Source organism: Pipra filicauda, unplaced genomic scaffold, assembly GCF_003945595.2.
Source record: "Pipra filicauda isolate LSUMZ 115617 unplaced genomic scaffold, ASM394559v2 scaffold328_size813605_pilon, whole genome shotgun sequence".
NCBI classification, from domain to species: Eukaryota; Metazoa; Chordata; class Aves; order Passeriformes; family Pipridae; genus Pipra; species Pipra filicauda.
In genome coordinates this window covers 52463-72477 of record NW_024104452.1, presented here as the reverse complement: position 1 = coordinate 72477, position 20015 = coordinate 52463, and the positions used below count along the sequence as shown (strand labels likewise).

Sequence of the window (20015 nt, the reverse complement as noted above, 5' to 3'; positions counted from 1 at the left end):
AATATAGGTCAGCTCCTCTGCTCCATGACACACAAAGCACCCCTTGCTAGGGCTCTGCTTTTGTTTGTGTGCATTTTTAAGCCTTGTGCTTACTACAAACACTCCTAGGCCCACTTAGGAAAATATTTCACTAAAAGAAGCCCTAATATGCTGCTTCTGTTCTGCTCCTCCATGCCTTGTGAGCAGGCAGGGCAGTGAGATATGTACTCACTCTTCAATGTGCCAGATGTAAATGGCAGCCACCACTCTCCCAAGAGTATGTGCTTGCAAGGCAGACGGGAGGGGAGTGTTCCACAGGCTCTCAAAACCCAGCCGATAAATCTAGGGTCTAATTCATCAGCTTCAGTGCCCTATGCTGGAGAAAGCCGTACTTCTCAAACCAAAAATAACAGTGCAAACACTTTTCTTGAGGGAAAAGGATCACCAAAACATATGGTTGAATTAAAGTAAGTGGGAGGTGATCCACATCCACGTGCACTGCAGGGAAACCTAAAAAATCAAATGTCATTTCCCCCCGTTTCACTGCAAACACACACGAAGTATTCAATCAAACCAAACCCAAACAAACAAAAAGAAAAAAACCCCTGGAAATAAACATTCTGTTATTTTTTCAGCTTTGATTACAAAAAGGTCAGAAATACATGAAAATACACTGTAAAAGCTACGAGCTATTTCTAAACTTACCTGAGGCTTCCCTAATGCCAGTGATTTTTCCTGTACATGCATTGTATGTGCACACACACACAGAGACACACAAAACATCAGGACGCTTGGGCAGAAAATTAAGAGAAGGTGAGTGCGAAGGCCTGGTCTAAGGAAGTGTTAAGCTCTAGGCTACCAACTGTAGACCCCACCTACAGCACCAAGAAGTCCCCCACTCCCACGCCAGGTTAGCAAGAGGCTGAGGAGGATCTAGCAGTGAGCGGAGGTGTGGACAGACCGCGGCCGAGGTTAGTGAGAGCCCAGGCCCCGTGGAGGGCACTTACTGACGCTGCCACAGACCGCCATGCAGTACTCCTCCGAGTCAAAGTTGTTCCGGTTCCCGCCGCAGCCGCCGTAAAAGAAGGGCGCGCACTTTCCTTCGGCCACGTCAAAGTACCAGCGGGAGATCATCGCGCGGCACGGACCCGTCTCGGCTTGCTCAGAGCACACCTCTAGTCACAGAGACCCAGAGGAACCACATTTAGCGTGTACACGGGATCGCCTCGGTTTCTTCGTTAGGTGCCTCTCCGTGCCCACGCGTGGGAGCGAGGAAGGAGATGCACCAGGAGGTGTTTCAGGGAAGAGGAGACCCTTCCCCAGAGACAATGAAGGTAGATTTTTGAACTGACTCAGATTTCTGCCATTAAGCCTGCCCATACTCTTATGATTTTATGTTTTAGCAACTTCATCCACACACACTGAGGGGTGTTGCGCTCAAAAAGCTCCAGCATGGTAGCCATGGTACCAGTGTGACATTTCATCTGTTTCCAGGCCAGAGGGTACAACCACTGCTGACTGTGGGGTTTGCCGACAGCCTTGGGCAGATTCCTGCCCATGCAGCCCACTCCATACCCATTTGGAAGGGGAACATCTGAAATTAGGAGGAGTCACATTTTTTCCTTTTGTTTTTTAGCTATATATCCCCTCTCTGACCAAACTGAGAAGGTTTCCTAGCTTATACAAACAAAAAAAATCCCAAAACTCATTTACACGTTATTGTGGAAGACAAATTCTCTTTAGACACCTATTTATATATAGTCACTGTTGAAGTAACTCCCTTTTGAAAACCTCCCAGCACAGGGTTTTTAATTCATAGTTCAAGGGCTCACATATATAAAATTACTGTCAGAGCTTGAACCCATCCATGGGAGGAAATCTCATCTCCAGTGAATATACATAGAGGAAGAAAAATTAAAATGGTTTGTGCTTGTGTTTCACTGTGTCCTGCAACAGTCTCTGCCTACATTCTGCAACACCTGAAAACCTGAGGGAAGAACCAAACCACACAAATTAAAGGAAAACAAAGCAAATTCTGCCTGCAATTTGGAGTTCAGCCAATTACACATGTAAATGTATATAGCCCTTTACCAATAATGTTCCAAACAGACAAAAACAGTTTTATCTTTCAATGTGTTGCATAAGTCATTTCAAATCTACATAATGTTAAACACCAATACACCCCTCATTTGCTTTCATCCCACGCACTTCATCGGCAGACAAACTGCCACATTCAACTAGAGGCTTCTCAAGTCTCTGCATACATATGAATTTTGTGGAAAGCAGATCCCTGAAGGTTGAAAGGTAGGAAGAAATATCAGTGCATCAGCACTGGAACTCTCCTGCACACTCATCACCTCTCATATGTTGGCTACAAGGAATCCCATTTTTCAGAGCCTGTTCTGATCCATCAATTCACTAGCCTCGAGAGCACTGCTATTCATAAATAAATTTTTATGTCCTATCATCACTGGCAGTATACCTACATTTCCTTAAATATACAATATAAGAACAATTCTACTTGTGTTTAACTTATTCACATATTCTAACTATAAATAAAGTCAAGAATCAATTTTAGGGAGCATGTATTTGGTCTGAAAGAAACAGATCCAAGTGTATGCAACCATCAAGGATGTGCAACAAATGCTGCAATTCTGTATCAAGCAATTAGGGGGAAAGGAATACTAAGTTTCTTACTAGCAGAAAAAAACCCCAAAATAAGTATAATTAATTGCACAGCCCATTAATTACAATTAATTGTATACTACCATATGATTAATTATAGACCATTTTTAGTATACAAGTGTTTCTTCTGATTTATTTTAAAATGAAATCCAGCCATGCTGCCCAATTATACAGTCAAATCTTCACACAAAGCTAACTTTGCACAGCCTTGGAAGAGCTGCCACATGTCAATTAAAAATGAATAATGACTCTTGACATTAAACAGACAGGTATAATCAAAAGAATTTTTACTGACAGGAAATGTCATTTCAAAAAAACACAAAGGTCTCAACAATTCAGTCTTTCACAGTTAATGTTGACTACAGGCCAACCTCTACCCACACCAGCAGGTGCCTTCTAGGTTTCCCTCAAAATGCTAGTTCTGCTATGGAGTCTGATTTATTTTATTTTGCACTGTTAAATTTTATGAGGAAGGAAACAGTTCACAGATTTAATCTGAAATTTCCCTATAGGTACCTCTCTGACAGAAATAGCAGCAAAGATTTTCTTTGAACATGCAAAAGGGAAGGCGACTGTTTACCAAACAACCGACACCAGTGGTAGCAAGGAATGGGCTCTTTGGTAACTTAAATAATTTATACACACAAAGATGCACTTGAATGAGTGTTCAGGAAACCACAGAGTAACATATTAAAAAGAGTAAGCCTGAAGCACTGCAGCTGAGGACAGGCCCCCTGCCTGACCTGTCACCTCCCACCAGGCTGGTGGTGACATCCTTCCCCCCAGCCCACACAGCCAACTCTACTGCTCTTGGGGGGACCTAAATGGTAATTACATCATCACAGAGTGAAATGTTCTACTGTGTTCTAAAGTTTATGACCTAAATGAAGAATAAACAAGAGAAGGGGAAATGCTCTTGTTCACTGTTTCATGCCTACTCTGAGGGAAGCTGGTGCTGGTCCAGCCTAGGAAACTTCTCTCTCCTGTCATCCTTTTCCCAGTGTCATCAACTCTGTCCACCATTCTCTGTGGAGAGCTCAGAGCAGTGCTCCTTCACCCCTTCTTCGGGGCAAAGATACATTTTTAATCTAGCTTCACTGCCTGGGATATGGTCCCACCACTCCTGCTGGTGGGCCAGATGTTCCTCATGTGCCTCTCCATACCCCCATCACTTGTCCTTACAGAAAAAAGCCACTGCATTTGGTCCTCAGCTGCACCACCTCAGCTGAGAAGATGGGGAAATGAAGTGCTGAGATGGGAAATTCAGTGGGTTTCCTTGGGCTATTAATCCAAATGCCATTTCCCCTTCCTTTCACTGCTACCAAGTGCAGCAGTTAATGCCTACAATGCATAAGCTATATTACCAGATATTAGAAGCAGGTAGGTAGAACACACTGCTAAATGACTCATCAAAAAATTAAAAGCTGTCTTTGCTTCATATATCAATCCTGTTGCCAAAAACTGATGCAAAAGATGAGATTCTTTCTGCAACTGTGTAATTTTACTTGATACCACAAATAATTTGTATCCAGTGAGCTTTGCTTTGCTTAAGGGACTTGCTCACTCTTCCCTCTACAAAGACGCATTTTTGCCTTTGGCTTCAGGAAACTGGGTAAAATTGAAGAGGACAAGCCTTTACCACAACCGAGATTCATAAACAGTCCAAATTTTGTTTTCAGCCGCTTAGAGTTTTCAAACCATCCTTCTCCAACAGTCAAAATTTCTCCCATCCTCTCTATGTCCTAAACTGAAGACCCCAGTAACCAATATCTCCATTCTCCAAAACCTTAGATATGGCAAACTACCTTTGAGGTAACCGGGAAAGTAAAATTCAACTTTCCTCATTTCAGCTTCTTGAGGCAAAATCAGTTGTTTCTAACCAAGCAGGTGTTGATTTGCTTTTAAATTAAATAGTTGAAGTGATATACTGAAAACTAAGCAGTTACACTAAACATTAGCAACATTTTTTCCTTGAAAAGCACAGATTTGAGCACCCTACGAAATACACAGTCTTCAAGTATGTGGACATTGATTTATAGTGACTTTACACAAAGTACTTTCATAAGCACTCATTTACCAAAATGCTGTAAGTAGAGCTCATTAGAATTTATGTACAAACATTTTAGATACTTTTGATGATCAGTTTTTACAGAGGGAAATATATAGTTCTGAATGGTAGCTTAAATTTTTCATTACCGTATAATTTTTTTTCCTGTTCCTTGAAGAAAACTGATTTCAAATCAAAGTGAAATTATAATTACTTTCTTTTAAAATCTCAAATCCATGCTTCCCCCCCCCATGGGACTTACACTCTGAACACCAACATTTTCAACTGAGGAATCTGAAATAAAATGTAAACTTCTAACAGGGAAAAAAATTAAAGCCGTATTTACATATTTCTGTCTCTGTAAATGTCAAGGTTACTCAATATTTTCTTCAGGATTTGAATTTATTTACATGATCATGAGAACTAAGCTCATTTAAATGCTGGCAGTCACCACCAAACCTTAAACCAGAAATTTAATTTTAAGAGATTCAAGAAAAAAAGGACAAACAGGAGGAGTTAGACTACTAACTCCACTCTCTCTTGGAAGTTGGGTCCTGTGTGTAGTTTACACCTCTGATAAACCTATCAACCTTCATGCTACAGTAGAAAGGTACCATCATGTTGGCTTGTAAGTACTGAAAGTTCTTTCAATTAGCCATTGAAATGGAAAATATATTGTATTGATGACCCTTTCTGTACTTACCAGCCCTTCAAGTTTGAAGTTGATATCCTCAAGTACATACAAATCGTACTGGGAGTATGAACCAACTCACCAGCACTGGCAGGTGTCTGCTGCCCGTGCAAACTGTGTCACACTCACACGGGACCTGAACAACTCTGAACAAGAACCTAAAACGTGCAGCTGCTTAAGTATGTGGTATCACAGTCTTGTATTTTACCATTTATATCTCACTAAAGAACAGAGTAATTAACTGATTAATGCAAGAGAAGCCAAGGGAATAAACCTCTCAAATAGATATCATGAGGTATATGCTCCCCTTCATCATGTGCTAAAATATATAAAATTACAACTGGAGTAGTTTTGGCTTCTGTCTTCAGGAACTGAGAGCTATAGTTTGAGGATATTAATATGCATGTATCTATATTAGTCTTCATTTCTTAACTAGCTGAGTAAAATTAGGCAAGAGTAAATGCACTGTTGTCCTTTAGTTACACTCTTTGTGTTCTAAAAAGGCACAATATTGTTTTCCTCAATGAATTAATCAAAAGGGAATATTTAAAGATAATTTCACTGAAACAAAACTTCCTCATTCTGAATATATGGATAGAAGAGGCAGCCAAATTTTAGAGTGAGCATTCAGAGACAAAAGCTCATTTCAGAAGAGGTTTTTGGAATTAGGAGAAGACAGCTGTGAAGCTGGCACAAGCTCTAGGAATAAAGTTGGTGTACAAGCTAAAACACTTTTTCCAGAGAAAAGATAAATGATGACTCCTCAATGCAATACTGAGGACAGCTCTTCAAGAACTGTTAAATAACCTAAAATTGTAAGTTCCATCCTGTGCAATTAAGACTGAATTTCTTTCTACAATGTTTATTCCTAAGCTACTGCAAGGGCATATTTAGAATTTAAAAAAAAAAAAAAGTAATTGTATACTTGGCTAGAATACAAAGCCTTACAATTCTGAAGCGGAACAGATATTTGAAAATACATTTTCTATTTTTTGTGCACAACAAAACTACATTTGGAACTAAGGTGCCATAAAGTTACCACTGATGGTAAGAACTCAAACAAAAAATCCATCTTGAGTTTAAATGTAGGTCAATATAGTTTCATGAATTTATGCATGTTTTAGAAAAGGTATTATTTCCACATAACTTCACAATTCTGCTAAACGTGGCAAGACAGTGACTATGAGGATTAGCACAAAAGTGCATTCCAGTCTTTTAACACAGCAAAACAAAATGTGCAATTAATTACTGCTTCAATATAGTAAATGACATTTTCTCTAGGGAAACAGATTCTTGGTAGATCCTCGGCAGGAGATATTTCAAAGGAAACTACTCCCCACCCACCAGATTTACAAAAAACAACACTGTATTTAGTATTTCAGTACTTTTGCCCTTGACACAAAAAAGTAATAGTATATTGCATTTCTGTCAACAAGACTATGAGATCATAAAAAAAAGCAAAATATAATGAAATATTATATCATGGTGGAATAGCTGTGCTTTAAATTATAATGTGTCATTAAAAGCTATCGGTTAAGTCTAATGTAAATCCATTAGGTTAATTTTATCAGCTCTTGTTCATATGTTAGAGTAGATGATCATTCTTAATGAAGATTCCACAGTGACAAAATCTGGTACAGTTATCCAAATGTGTATTATTCATATAGCAATCTATCATGTTTTCGTGATAGGGAATACAATCACACATTACCCCTTTCCAACTAGAGCATATTGCATAGTCTCGAAGCCTAGAAAGAACAAGGAATTTTTACTTCAATAGAACGATAATAACCTTTCAAAGAAGAAAGGTTGCCCAGAGAGGTTTTGGACTCTCCATTACTGGCAGTGTTCAGGGCCAGCTTGGATGGGCCTTGGAGCAACCTTGTCTAGTGGAAGGTGTCCCTGCCCATGGCAGAGTGTTGGAATGAGATGATATTTAAGATCCCTTCCAACCCAAGCCATTCTATGATTCTACAATTCTACGTAAGTGGGGCAAAGTTATAGAGCATGGGAAAAAAAGCCCAATTAATCTAGCATATGCTACTAATATTATCCCAATATTCCCAACTGGCAGGTCTAGCCATCAGTTAACCTCTCTTGCCTTAGAATAGATGGTAGGTGTTACTGAATAGATTTAAAGTCTTTCACAAATAAAAATCTTCAGGAAAAAAAACTCCATGCTAGATCAATAATGCGAAGAGGTACCACACCAATATCAGGCTAATTCTCTCTTGCCAGGAAACCAGCATATGGTCTCTCACTTGCAACTCCAGATTGTAAACATAGTTAAAATGTCATGTCAGGCAGCACTGCTTAAATTCTTCCCTAACTGTTTAAAGAAATCCACCTGAATTAGAGAAAACAAACCCAACTGCTAAAGGGCAATATTCCACGGATAGAGGAATCCCCCACATCTGCTGAGAGGTATAGACAGAAGCTGCCAAGTGTTTTGTGCCGGGCTGACCCCACTGCTCCCCTTCAATGAGATCTGATTGACTGTGATGTTGACAGGAAGCACTAAGCCAGAATTGCTTATTCTTTGTCGTATGGCAAGAGGGACTGATTTTTCTTGTCAAATCCTGCGCTGAAGGAGAGCAGAAATGAAATCACGAACATCTGCACGTGAGGGGGAGCAGCGCTCCTGCTTGCCTGTCACATGCTGGTAGAATCACCTGGAGCCTGGATGCCTCAGAAGCAGCTCTGGGACACCTGTGACACTGTGACAGTGACAGCAGAGATCAAGCCACTCCCTTGCCTAAATCCTGGCCTGCAGAGTCACTTCCCTTGCTCCACACAGAGACAAAAATCAAGAGCCACAGTTTTCATGCAAGGCTTCATAAACGAGCCATAGTTTCTTCAGCACAAATTTAGTGCTAACATCTCTCTGTGACTGAAGGTGAAAAATGTAGATGTGCCAATAATTTCACTGTCTGAATTCCTGCAATGGAAGTCCCACAATCGTCTGGATTTAACATCTGAAGCCCAGCAAGAGCATATCTAAAAGTTTAAACTGGGTCTGTTGCTATACTCCATATGAACTGAGAGTAAAAACGGTCTCTCACAGAAGGTAGGAAAGTAAATACTGGGCTATGGAAAGTTTGTTCATATTTTTTAATAAACACAAAAATATGTTTGCTGCAGAAACTGAATAAAAATATTATCCTCCTGCCAATGGATCTCCCTCATTCCCTAGGCAAGACTAATTTCCTTTTCTCTGAAAATAAGTTTTCAAGCGGCTCTACTATTGCTATTTTGGTCACGATTCATTAAAATATGCAGAGAAATAAAATTGCCTGAAAAATTGATTCTACAATAGCTCAAGTGTCTTTAAAGTATAACATTACATTTATGCTTTTCAATTATTTATGGCTGATGGCAACCATTCCACTGATCTGGGGGAGAAAGGGCTCAGAACCAGCCCACAATGAGACACTAATTCATAGCTTTAGAACAGTTGCTCTTTGTTGATTTCACATATGAAAAGCAACTCCTCTTGAATTGGACAAACCTACTGTGCTCTTTATTGCTAAAGACGTAATATTAGTTACAGCTTCATAAAACACACGTAAAACTGCCTGTAAAGGGTCTGTGAAGAGCATCCTAGGATATGTTTTATGAAATGCTTGGGCAAAGCAGCCTGGAGCAGAGCTACATACACAAGAACAAAGCTCCGACACTTCATCTGGAGAGGCTTTCAAAGTGTCTCTATAGTATGGACAAACTCTTAACGTGCATGCTGTCTACAAGGTCCCTCTGCCTCTTTCATTTACACTGACAGTGACAAACTTTTCTGTTTGCAACAGCAAGACACCAGCAGATGCTCACCACAGAAGTTCCTATGCTGGATCTGCTGCCTGCATCGGGACTACAGGGACCCTGTGGGAAGCTTTCTCTCATGTACAGCAAGGGAATAAAAGCAAATAAGCTGTAAGTCATTTGGACACTTTTATGTTTATAAATATGCACTTTGCATAGTGCAGCTCTGTCAGATACCACTTACACACACTCAGGGACAGTCCCCACACTATCCGTGCCCCAGGAGGGCTGGAGGTCAGGAAGCCCAAAGGTTTGTGGCAGAACTGCACTGAAAACTTGTACCGGTAACAGATTGGCCTCACCTCACTTGCACCAAGGCATGTTTCCCTCACAGTCACCCAAGGTGGGAAGTTTTAGACTTGGGAAAAACAGCACACTACCATCTCATGATCAGCTTTCTCATCATAAAATCAGAACCTTTCTAATCATACCTTTCTAAAAGAGTTCTAAGAGGTGGCTTCAATAGTTCACCTCATCTCTTTTATATTTTACATTCATGTGATTATACACGACTTTCTTGAAGGCTAAGCATCTTAACCTCTTTGAAATGTCACCCTCAGAAAAGAAACATGTTCTACCTAATTTGTCCTTATTTCCACTCATCCAAAATCCCATTAAAGTCAAGTGTACTTATTTTCTTTTTTTTTTCCTCTCAATATTCGTGTACCAGTGAGACTACAGCATTTTATCCCCAGGTGGTAAAAGCTCACATATGGAAATATATTTAATTGGTTTAAAGATTTAAACATAAACTCCTCCCACCCCCTTCCTCACTGAAATGGCTCTCCAACAACTGAGCAAAACACTCAACAGTTATATAAGACAGAAATGCACCAGACTGCGTTGCCAGCCTTAGAAAGAAACATTTGCAAGTGATTTTAGCAAAGCTTTAAAGCTTTTGATTAGTGAGTTAATCTCCATGTAGAGTGAACAGAAAAGCCTAAACCAAGTGTCTCTGCTTTTTCCCAAGCACCTTCTGTACCTGGCAGGTGTGATAAATCATAGCCAGCACGCTCTGCTCCAAACCTGCTCTGACAAACGCTGGCACCACGGCTCAAAAGAAAGGGACACTGCCACATGCAAAAGGTAAGACTCTGATGGCACTGAAGTCCAAAGCATCCCCAGAGGCAGGGAGTGGGAAAGCAAAGCAGCCAGGGCAGATGTTTTCTGCCTCATTTCACAACTGCCCCAATAGCTGCCATTTTCCCTCTGCCTCCTGCATGTCACAATTCCTTTCTTTTAAAATGTAGTCTTTAATCTCATTTCCTGCCACCATCTCCAGCACTTATTGGTAAAGATATAAGCACTGCAGAAAAAGTGGCATCTATCTTAGTAAGATTTATACCACACTGAACTTTACTTATTAAAATAGAAATACAAGAATAATTAATTCAATTATGTATTGTAAAAGAAATGCAGCATTTAAAAATACTATGTTGCTATGTTGTCCATGAACTAGGGTAAAATTCAAAGTTTAAAATGCAGTTATGTTAATAACTACAAAATATCCTGAAAAACAAATTTTAAAAATGTAGAATTCTTTCTCACTCCATGTCTTCTTTTTTGGGCAATGCATTCCTATTTCCTCTTTCCCTCCCCAATACAACTCATTTGTTAGGATCACTCTTCTGCATAGTTATTTCTAAATTCTCCTATTTTTACTGAATTACTAATTAATGGAGAAACATTGCAAACGGGTATCTAACAGAAATCACACAAAATGACTCATCACTGCTGTTAATATGAGAGACCAAACCAGCTCGTGCTTCTTCCTGCTTGGAACTGACACTCCCTATCCTTCAGCAACACATGTGCATGATAACCCACACAGTTTCCTGTGTTATTTGCTACATATGGCAGCTGAATTTTATTTAATGTTACTTTAAAATAAAAAACCCAACCCTTCTGTCTCCATCCACACCATGCACAACAAACACACTTCATGGACAGAGAGGCTCTGCACCATCCATGCGTCAGGAGGGCTGGAGGTCAGAAAGCCCGAAGGGTAGTGGCAGAACTAACTCCAAACAATATTTGTCATGGGAAAGGGAAAGGCAAGGAGATTAAACGTGCAAATTACAAAAGTCAAAGCACAACAATACTTTGGATATTTTGCTGTTTGGAACATTGTTTTGTTGTAAAGGGCAAATGTGCAAAGCAGCAGGATCAGTTTTCCAACCCCGAGCCCAATGCCCATGAATTTACCTCTGACAACCTCTTCCACAGACTCTGTAGTTGTGGTGGTTGTGGTTGCAATACTGGTAGTTCTTTCAGTTGCCTCCTCATACTCTTCCTCTGTCTCTTCTTCGATTTCATCACCATCATCATCATCGTCATCAGCATCTTCATCTTCCACAACTGTTAGCTCCTCATCTTCCTCTGCTTGTTCTTCTGCTGCCTTATCATCACTAAATGAAAAAAATGCTCATGATGTGTCAGCAACAAAATTATTTCAAGATAACATGAAGACCATTTTATTCAAAAACTCTGTAAGGACAAAAAGTTACCTGTTCTGCAATTTCCCTCCCTTCCCTTTAAATAGAAAGGAAAGAATCGGGGACTCTGGAAAGTCTCAAATAGTTAGAAATCTGAAATGCTTAACCAACCCCCTCCCCTCCAAAAAAACCCAAACTAAACAGCAACAACAACAAACCAAAACCAAACAAACAGCAAAGAAAGAAAGAAACAAACAAAAACTAAAAACCCCCACAAACAACAAAAAGTAAACATCAGCAATGCAGCGGGGAAACTAGCAAGATGCCACACTGGAGCTCTGCCTTTTCCACAGGGATGGAAAAAGAATCCCCATCAGCAACACCATATTTTCACAGCCGAATAACACTGCAAAAATGCTCACTCCATGCTGCCGTCAACTAGTCAATTTTTATTTTGAAAACAGGGTCAAATTTGCTCAAAATGTATTCATTTGATAAGCACACAGAAGCAAGAGTTCCTCAGGACTCTCTCACTCAGGAGACAGCTTATCCAGAGGCTCCCTGTGGAGTACCTTCATGCCTTTCATAGAGAACTACCAAGTGCTGAACTGACCTCAAATTATCTCTGCTGATGAGTTTTTTCTTCTGCTGATGCAAGTGTGTGAATGGAAAGGGTACTTCTACAGGACAACAGGAAGACACAATGAAATTGGCTATCAAATGCATTTGGTGGCTTAATATGCCAAAAATTTTCTGGGATCACTCCTAGTTCTGAATGATACAGAAAAATGCCAAAAAATGTGCACTTGGTTACTGCTCCTGCTGCCTTTGAAATGCTTCCTAAGCTCAGTGCCCAGTTGTGACAAGGTTTCATGTTTGTTAACCTGATCTTCTAATTGAAATTTTCTACTAATGAATAAAGGATCTTTAAATACTCAAATATGGAGTGACTTTTTGTCACCTTCATGCACAAGTGGGTGCGAATCTTTTTCATAGCATCGCATATGCTTGAGCAGCCTTCTAAGTGCAGTTAACAACTTTTCTCCTCCACCTCATTTTGGACACCACACCTGTAATACTTCATTTTATATTATGTTGCCTCCTACAACTTTATTTATTTAGCAGGTTTTAAAAACTCTCAGGACTGGCATTATTCTGATGGTTTAATCAGCTCAGCTATACCGGGCAGTACAACAGCCCGAAGAGCACTGATACACCACAGTCAGGGACAGCGCCCAGCAGGAACAACAGCAAGTTTCACACTCAGGATCAAGGCTGCCCACCAAGTCACTCACTCCTAAGAGTCAATCACAATAACCATGCCCAGCAGTGCTGACAGGAGATGACCACATCCCAGGGCCCTGGGGAACTAGGGTGTCTCCCAGTCTTTGACAGTAATCAGGGGACTTTGAGCCTAATGATGGAAGATGGGGGTTTAGTATTGACAATGCTCCATCTTGATGTGCTTCTGTTGCAAACAAAGACAGCAGGTGGACTTTGCATATTTTTAGTGTTAGCAAAGGTAATATGTCTTGTAAGAAACATGACAAAATGCACTTGGATGTTTCCCCTTGGATTTAATCACTGTTATCATCCTGGCTCTTCTTCAAAGAGCATGCATGTGAGAGGGATCACAGAGAATTGCAGGGAAGGGAATGAACACCTACAACCTGTGGAATATAGCATGAACTTTTCAGATGGGGGCAAATCCCTCCCTGTTGCACAGCCTGCAGAGCTGTTTCTCCTCACCATGTTAAATGCTCTGGTACCATTTTTATTTCTCAATTAGCACCACCACGGTGCTGTTTCCCAGACAGCGCATCTCACTTCTGCACACCTTTCACCTCAGTAATCAGTTTAAATCCACTGTTTTCAAGCAAATGTTTACTAGCAAATTAATGTAGATACCTGTAGTTTTCTCAGAAATCTATGAGTTTTATTTAATGTACATAGCAGGTGTGCTTGCTTCCTGGTATTATTATTACATTTTATCTTCTTCTGTAAACAAGTATGACTCAGTCTTGTTTCTTCTGGAACCACAATACCTTGACAGCTTTTTCTGCATATCCCCTTGATACCACCCCAGCCAGGGTTTTATTAGCACCACAGACTGCAGTGTCTCGTTTACAAGAAACTGTTGACATTTTGCCTTAGCTTAGTGGTGCCTGTGACAGGATTTTTCAAAGGCTTATCAAAAAAATTCCTTGATGCTCTGACAAGTTCACAGATTTGTAAAGCCATATTATCATCACCTGAATTTAACAGTTCAGCAGTGAGCAACGGAGGCAAATTGTTAGGCTTAAATGTAGCCATGAATATATTTTCAACCCCCTCCCAGCACTAGTACAGCTCAGTCTCCTGTCTGTGGAGCCTTCCAGCAAGGAGGGTCAGCACTTTCCTTTCATAGTGGACACAGAGGTCATGCTGGCTTTGAACCTTCTGCTTAAACCTCCTCACACACAGGATATCCAGATCCATTCCCCCCATTAGGGAAATGATGCTCCCCTTAAGCATTCAAGTAGCACACTGGGTCATTAATACAAATCATATGCACTCCTGAGGTGTGGTAAAACAGGGTATTTGAAATTTGGTGGCTTCAGTTCTATTTCTGATGCCACAGAAATACTGGGGCTCCAGGTAGCCTTAAGAGGTAATTAGTTCATTCCCGACTCCAACAGAAACATATTGATCACTAAACAGGCATATTTCTGGTTTTAAAACATAAACCACTATACAGCCCCTGCTAATATGTGTCTAAGCACATAGTTACAAGCAGTGTTTAAACCATGGACCTGTAAATGTATATCTACTAACCTCCTTTTCCCAATCCATCACTGCCAAGAGCTGGCACCAATGTATTATTTATTCCCTTCACTGAGAAGCGTGTATCATTCCATTACTTTGGGAAGGTAAAACTGAAGGAAAGGTAAACAAGAGTGAAGGAAAGTGAGCTATGATACTTCTTGCTGTTCAAGAAATAAGGAAACACTAGTAAATGGAAATTTTCTTTCTTTCTTTCTGTATTCCAATAAGCTGCAGCAGAAGCAGAACACAGGTGGCAAGAACAATGAGTTCTCTTTCTAACAGTGTTTCATAATTCATAGGGCATAAAGCATAAAGTAAATTTTAAGAAGAGTTTCCTGTCTGCAACTATTACCTACAGACAAAAATGTGGCAAAGCTTTCAATTTAGGATAACAAATAACTGTGGACTAATAATCAATATTGGAAAGTGGCTGATGTTTGTCTGCAATAAACATTCATCCACTGATGTGTTTACTACCATGATTTTGCCAAGTAACTTGAACAAAAACATTTACTCCATCAGTGAGCGACAGAAAGAATGCAAAGGTGTTCAAGACAGATGTTTCAATATCTGGAAAGATTAGCATCTTTGCATACTTTGTAACTGTATCTTATTGCAGATAAACCATCTGGACTAGGGTTTTTACCAGCCACCAAGCCTGAGCAAATAGCTGGGGGAAAGCTAATTCCAGGAGAGGAACCAACAGCAACAAGCTGCTGCCTGGCCACAGAGAGCAAGGCCATCTCTGCTGGCCCCAGTCAGCTGTGGGAACCAACACAGAAGAAGCAATTGCTGCACAGAACATGTAACCTGTGCTCTTTCAGCCTAACAGGCCGAGCTGATGGCAATTTATGCATCCATAACCTTTACCACTGCAGGTGCCATCATCCCAGTTTCCAGCCTCTTGTGCTTCAGCTTCCCAAAAGTGCAAACCCCCACCAGTCTATAGCTCCTCCAAATGAACTTTCAGGAAAGATGGGATAGGACTGTCAAGTAATTCACCTAGGTTTAGCTTTGCTTCCAATTGATGAATAATGATGAGCACAGATACATATTTATCCTTGTGCACAGGAAAGCTCCACAGCACAGAGTTCTTTAGTTGTGGGAGAGGAAATGGATAGACCAAACAGTGAACATCTACGTGCCTTAAGAGTTAGTGCCTTAAAACAAAACACAAAACAAAACCACAAAGCAAATTACAAGAGTAAGGTACACGCTCGGAATCCAAACAAGAAGATGAGTGCACTGGAGGTGGCCTAATTACCAGGCTTTTGGTTAAAAGCAAACCAGAAAGCTGACAGGCAAGGAACCAAATTCTCCCTCAACAAAGCTACACATCTGGGGCCTGGGTATTTTCCACCTAACGTTTTTCCAAACCTTGCATGCTAGAAAGAGTTCTTCTGAACTGAAATCTCAAAGGACAAGTTTTCTCAGAAACCAGGTTGAATCCCACCACGACACTCCTCTGGCGTCACTAATTGAACATTTGAGTCAACACAGGAACTACTTAAAGCAAAAAACTAAGTGAACAGTGTGCTTTGGCACATGAGCACTGACCTCCCCATACTTTGTTATTTGACTCAGGGCACGCTGGCTGACTTGAAGGCTGAGTATCATAACTACATGATACTGAGGATCCAGGTAGGAAATTTAAGCAAGACCTACCACAGTAGTTTTGCTTGGGGGAAAGAGAGGAAAGGAAGTCAAAGCAAAGTGTGAAATGGAGATTTCAGCATTCACCTTGAAAGTCCACCAGCAAGGGATTGTAACACAAAAAAAATGGTTTTTTTTGAAGCACAGGGAAGGTGGATGAAACAGCAAGGCAAGAATTAAACTGCACTGCAGTTGTGAGATTAGACACAGAGCAAGGAAAGGAAAGGGTTATGCCAGACCTCCAGTCTATGGAACTGATTTTTTAAATGGCTTATTGGCATCAAAGTCTGAAAAATTACAATGACTTACTGCATTGAAAGTCTGATACACAGCAATAATGTTTCTGGTCTGTCTGTTAAGTAAATACAGAAGCAAAAACTGCTCAAAGAGTGCCTTGGTTATTTTAATTAGGGTTGGTTTTAATTGGTTATACTAGGTGAGTAAATTGGATGTCTCACAAGAAGAAGAAATAATGTCACATTCAGACACATAAACACCTATTAAGAGGTTGTGAAATTTTAAAGAACTGTGCACCTTCCATTGCACAGCAAGTTGGGAAAAGCAATTCATATTCATAGCATTTTTCAGATATTTGTTTTGTCACTTCCAATAATTTTCCTTTTTGTTTTCCTTTACTGAAGAGATCACAGTTATCTTTATTTTCACATTTCCTAATAGAAAAAAACCAAACCAAACAATCTATTTCAAAGGTTGCTTCTGAGTTCTTAAACCTTTTCAAACAACTGAATTATGTGAATTTTGTGCTTTAGACTGTCTCTCTCCTATTATTGTAGCTAATCTTTTACATAAAAACAATACAAAAAAGTGCCTGTTTCCTTAAAATTTGCAGAAAACAAGAGAAGTTGCACTAAAAACCTTTCAATCCAATATTTAAATAGAACACTTATAAGAAACAAACAAGCATTCCTTGCCCTACTGCCTCTGACAGATACATTTACCTTTTCTTCCATAATGAAACATATTTTATACCATTAGAAATTTCTTTCCACAGCTGACCTGCTTAAAAAGCCATGTGTACAAGGTAGGATGTAACGTTTCATCTTACAAAAGGTACCTGTTGACTGACAGGCAAAAACACTTTTTCAAAACTGACCTAGTTTTTTCTCTAAAATGAAGCCTTTGCTGGTGTTGCTGTTCTGACAGTTTTCTTCAGAAGATGAAGGATTCAGCAAGAAGTATGTAATTTTTAGAGAACAGAGTAATATATTTAACCCACACACTTTCCTTCTTAATTTTTGCTAAAGAGAAACTTGAAAACTAGAAAGTTAAACATACCTGCAAACACACAAAAATCAGGCTTTGTGAGCCTGATGACAGTGAATAAATACTATCTCCAAAATCCTGACAGCAAAAAGGCATGAAGTGTGAGATGGTAGAGGGAAGATCACTTGCACAGCTCTGTTTGAGCCAGCTTGAGAATCAGCAGAAAACTCTGGATCTGTTACAACATGTTTGTTTCCACAGAACTTCTGCTGTACTCAGAACGGAATATTTAGTGTTTCTTTGTTCAACCTGCTGTCCTACAGCTTGTCTGAGGCAGACAGTGTAAACTCTGTACCAAACCAAGTACTTGCCCTGTTTTTGGAATTTATCATCTTGGTACCCTCACACGATGACAACAGGGTAAAACTGGAAGAATAACTTTGTTTTACAATTGAGGGAAAAAAAATAAAAATACCAGAAGCATGCAATAATTCTGGATGTTCAATTTAAGACACTGAATAACATTTTTTAAAGAACATGTCATCTTAAACTTCTTAAATACAGCTGCCACCAGCAGCAGCTGCAAGAGGTCAGAGCAGATTATCTCTACTTGCACAGCCAGAAGAAAAAGAGACAGCTTTCCTACTAAATTTTTTATGGTGGCCACAGTATGCCAAGCCTGGCAAAAGACTTTCATGGCAGAAACAAGCATAGATCCAGTTTTCCAGGTCAACATTTTACTGGTTTAGCCTTTTCTTCTTCACTCAGACCACAATTTTTTTCATCAGCAGTGATCAAAATAGAGATCTCATGTGAAGGAAGGTCTTGTTATCATATAATCAAAGCTGAAACGTTTGCATGCAAGATTGGAAACCTCTTCTGCCAGAAAAAAACCAGGCTGTATGTCTTAGCTGTTTCGTCCTAGTATCCCAAAGTGTGTAGCCTTTGTTAGAAGGCAAAGGGAAAAAAAAGTCCTCAGTATAGAAAATCCTTTACTATACTGTGCTATTAAAGCACAGCCTCAAAAGTGGTGGAATTCTGAATTCCTACAAACCACCCCAGTGCCGAGCTCTTACTTCTAGCACAGACCACAGGTATCACTGAATGATAAAACAGAGCAGGAACTGCTGGATAACTTTATGAAGCATATCCAGCTATACAACCACCAGCACACAGTCATGCTGCTGTGACAGCATGTGTTGAAAAACCCAGGTGTAAACTTCTCACTTCTCTTTTCTTTCACGCATTGTAAGTAGTAAAATGCTTTAAATGGGGCAGCATGTAACACAATGTCACAGGAACTCCTCAGAACCTCTCACAGATATATCAGAAGGGTGTCTCGAGATGATTTTACAGCAACATTTCTCTTCCACATTTCAGTCATTATAATTGACAACTTGAAACTTTTGCTTATAAAATTGTTGCCTGTTACTTAAGGAAAACACAGAAGGTGATGGCTCTGTTTCGTGAGGTCAAAAAAATGTAACCCTTCTCCGTACAACAATCTTCTACCACATATGCAAGTTTGATGCCATAAGTCTCCCGAAACAAGCTCAACATTCACTTAAATCATACAGGTAGCCTGCCCAGCTACAGAAGTGCTTTCATCAGGGGTTAAGTAAGCCTGGGTATCTTCTACCCATCACTTCCTCAATTAGATTAATTTTCTCCACCCAGAGCCTCATCCATCACTTCAGTTAATGCTTTATACTCAAATGGTGATTGGATTTGCCAGCTCAGCATTGCTGTAATTACCCCTCAAAGCAATGTGCTGTTTCGTCAGTTCCATTCTAACTTGTTTTGTCCTAAGAAAAAAATCCAAATTTACCAGTCTTGTTAAGAGTCATTACTGTTCTGGTGTTCCTATGTTTTCTGAATTTTATTTTATCAATCTCCAAGATAAAAAGTAAAAAAATTGTTATTAAAAATATATTTAATGAGTTAGCTGAATATTAAGTAACAGCCAACATGAGTGACAAACCCAATTAATGTATGAATGGGAGACCTACACTGTGCTAACAGCATAGGAAATATGTGAATAGGACAAAATACTTCTAAAGTTCTTCAACATAAGCAGTAACATTATGCCTCCAATTTAGTGATGCCTTAGTTTAATTTATAAAGACAAGCAATTAGGTTTTGTCTTTAAAATATTTATAAAAACACAGAAGTTTTTAGATAAGCTCTAAAATAAGTTAATAATGCTTTAGGACAGGTATAAAGCATTTTTTCCTACTTTGCTTACTAACAGTTCTACCACAAAACTCAAGATGATGTAAACTTCTGACCAATTAGTTGATATATTGTAAAACACCTTCTACACTATCTCCCTAAATTAATTCAGTTTCTCAGAAACAGCAATTTAGTGATGGATAACTCTTGTAGTGCAAAATTCACTTATTTCAATAATTGGTGTTAACCTCTAATGATGGCAAACTTCAGAGGAGGGGGAAAAACAAGACAAGAAAAACGAAGCAAGTTTCTAATTCCTGGTGTTCATTTTAGGGCACTGACCCCCAATTAGGAACAATTTGTATTAAGACAGTTGATGAAAACACTGCCTCTGGCTGTGTCCCTGTGTCACAGACAACCGAGTTCCCCACCATGCAGACTAAACCACTACTGGCACAAGTTTTACTTAAATTTTCAGGAGTATGAACAGTCTGCAGTTCAGCGTGCA

At 39.7% G+C, this 20015-nt stretch overlaps 1 protein-coding gene across 1 annotated transcript in view; it reads right to left on the bottom strand.

Annotated features, from left to right (window-relative positions):
• The window catches only part of LOC114000141 (amyloid beta precursor protein), a 140494-nt gene that overhangs the window by 75025 nt on the left and 45454 nt on the right, over positions 1-20015 (bottom strand). The window contains exons 5-6 of the mRNA XM_039383864.1: positions 11424-11626; positions 987-1154 (exon numbers count right to left, since the gene is read on the bottom strand). Of these exons, the coding sequence (XP_039239798.1) occupies positions 987-1154; positions 11424-11626 (371 nt within the window). The remainder of the gene's footprint in view (positions 1-986; positions 1155-11423; positions 11627-20015) is intronic.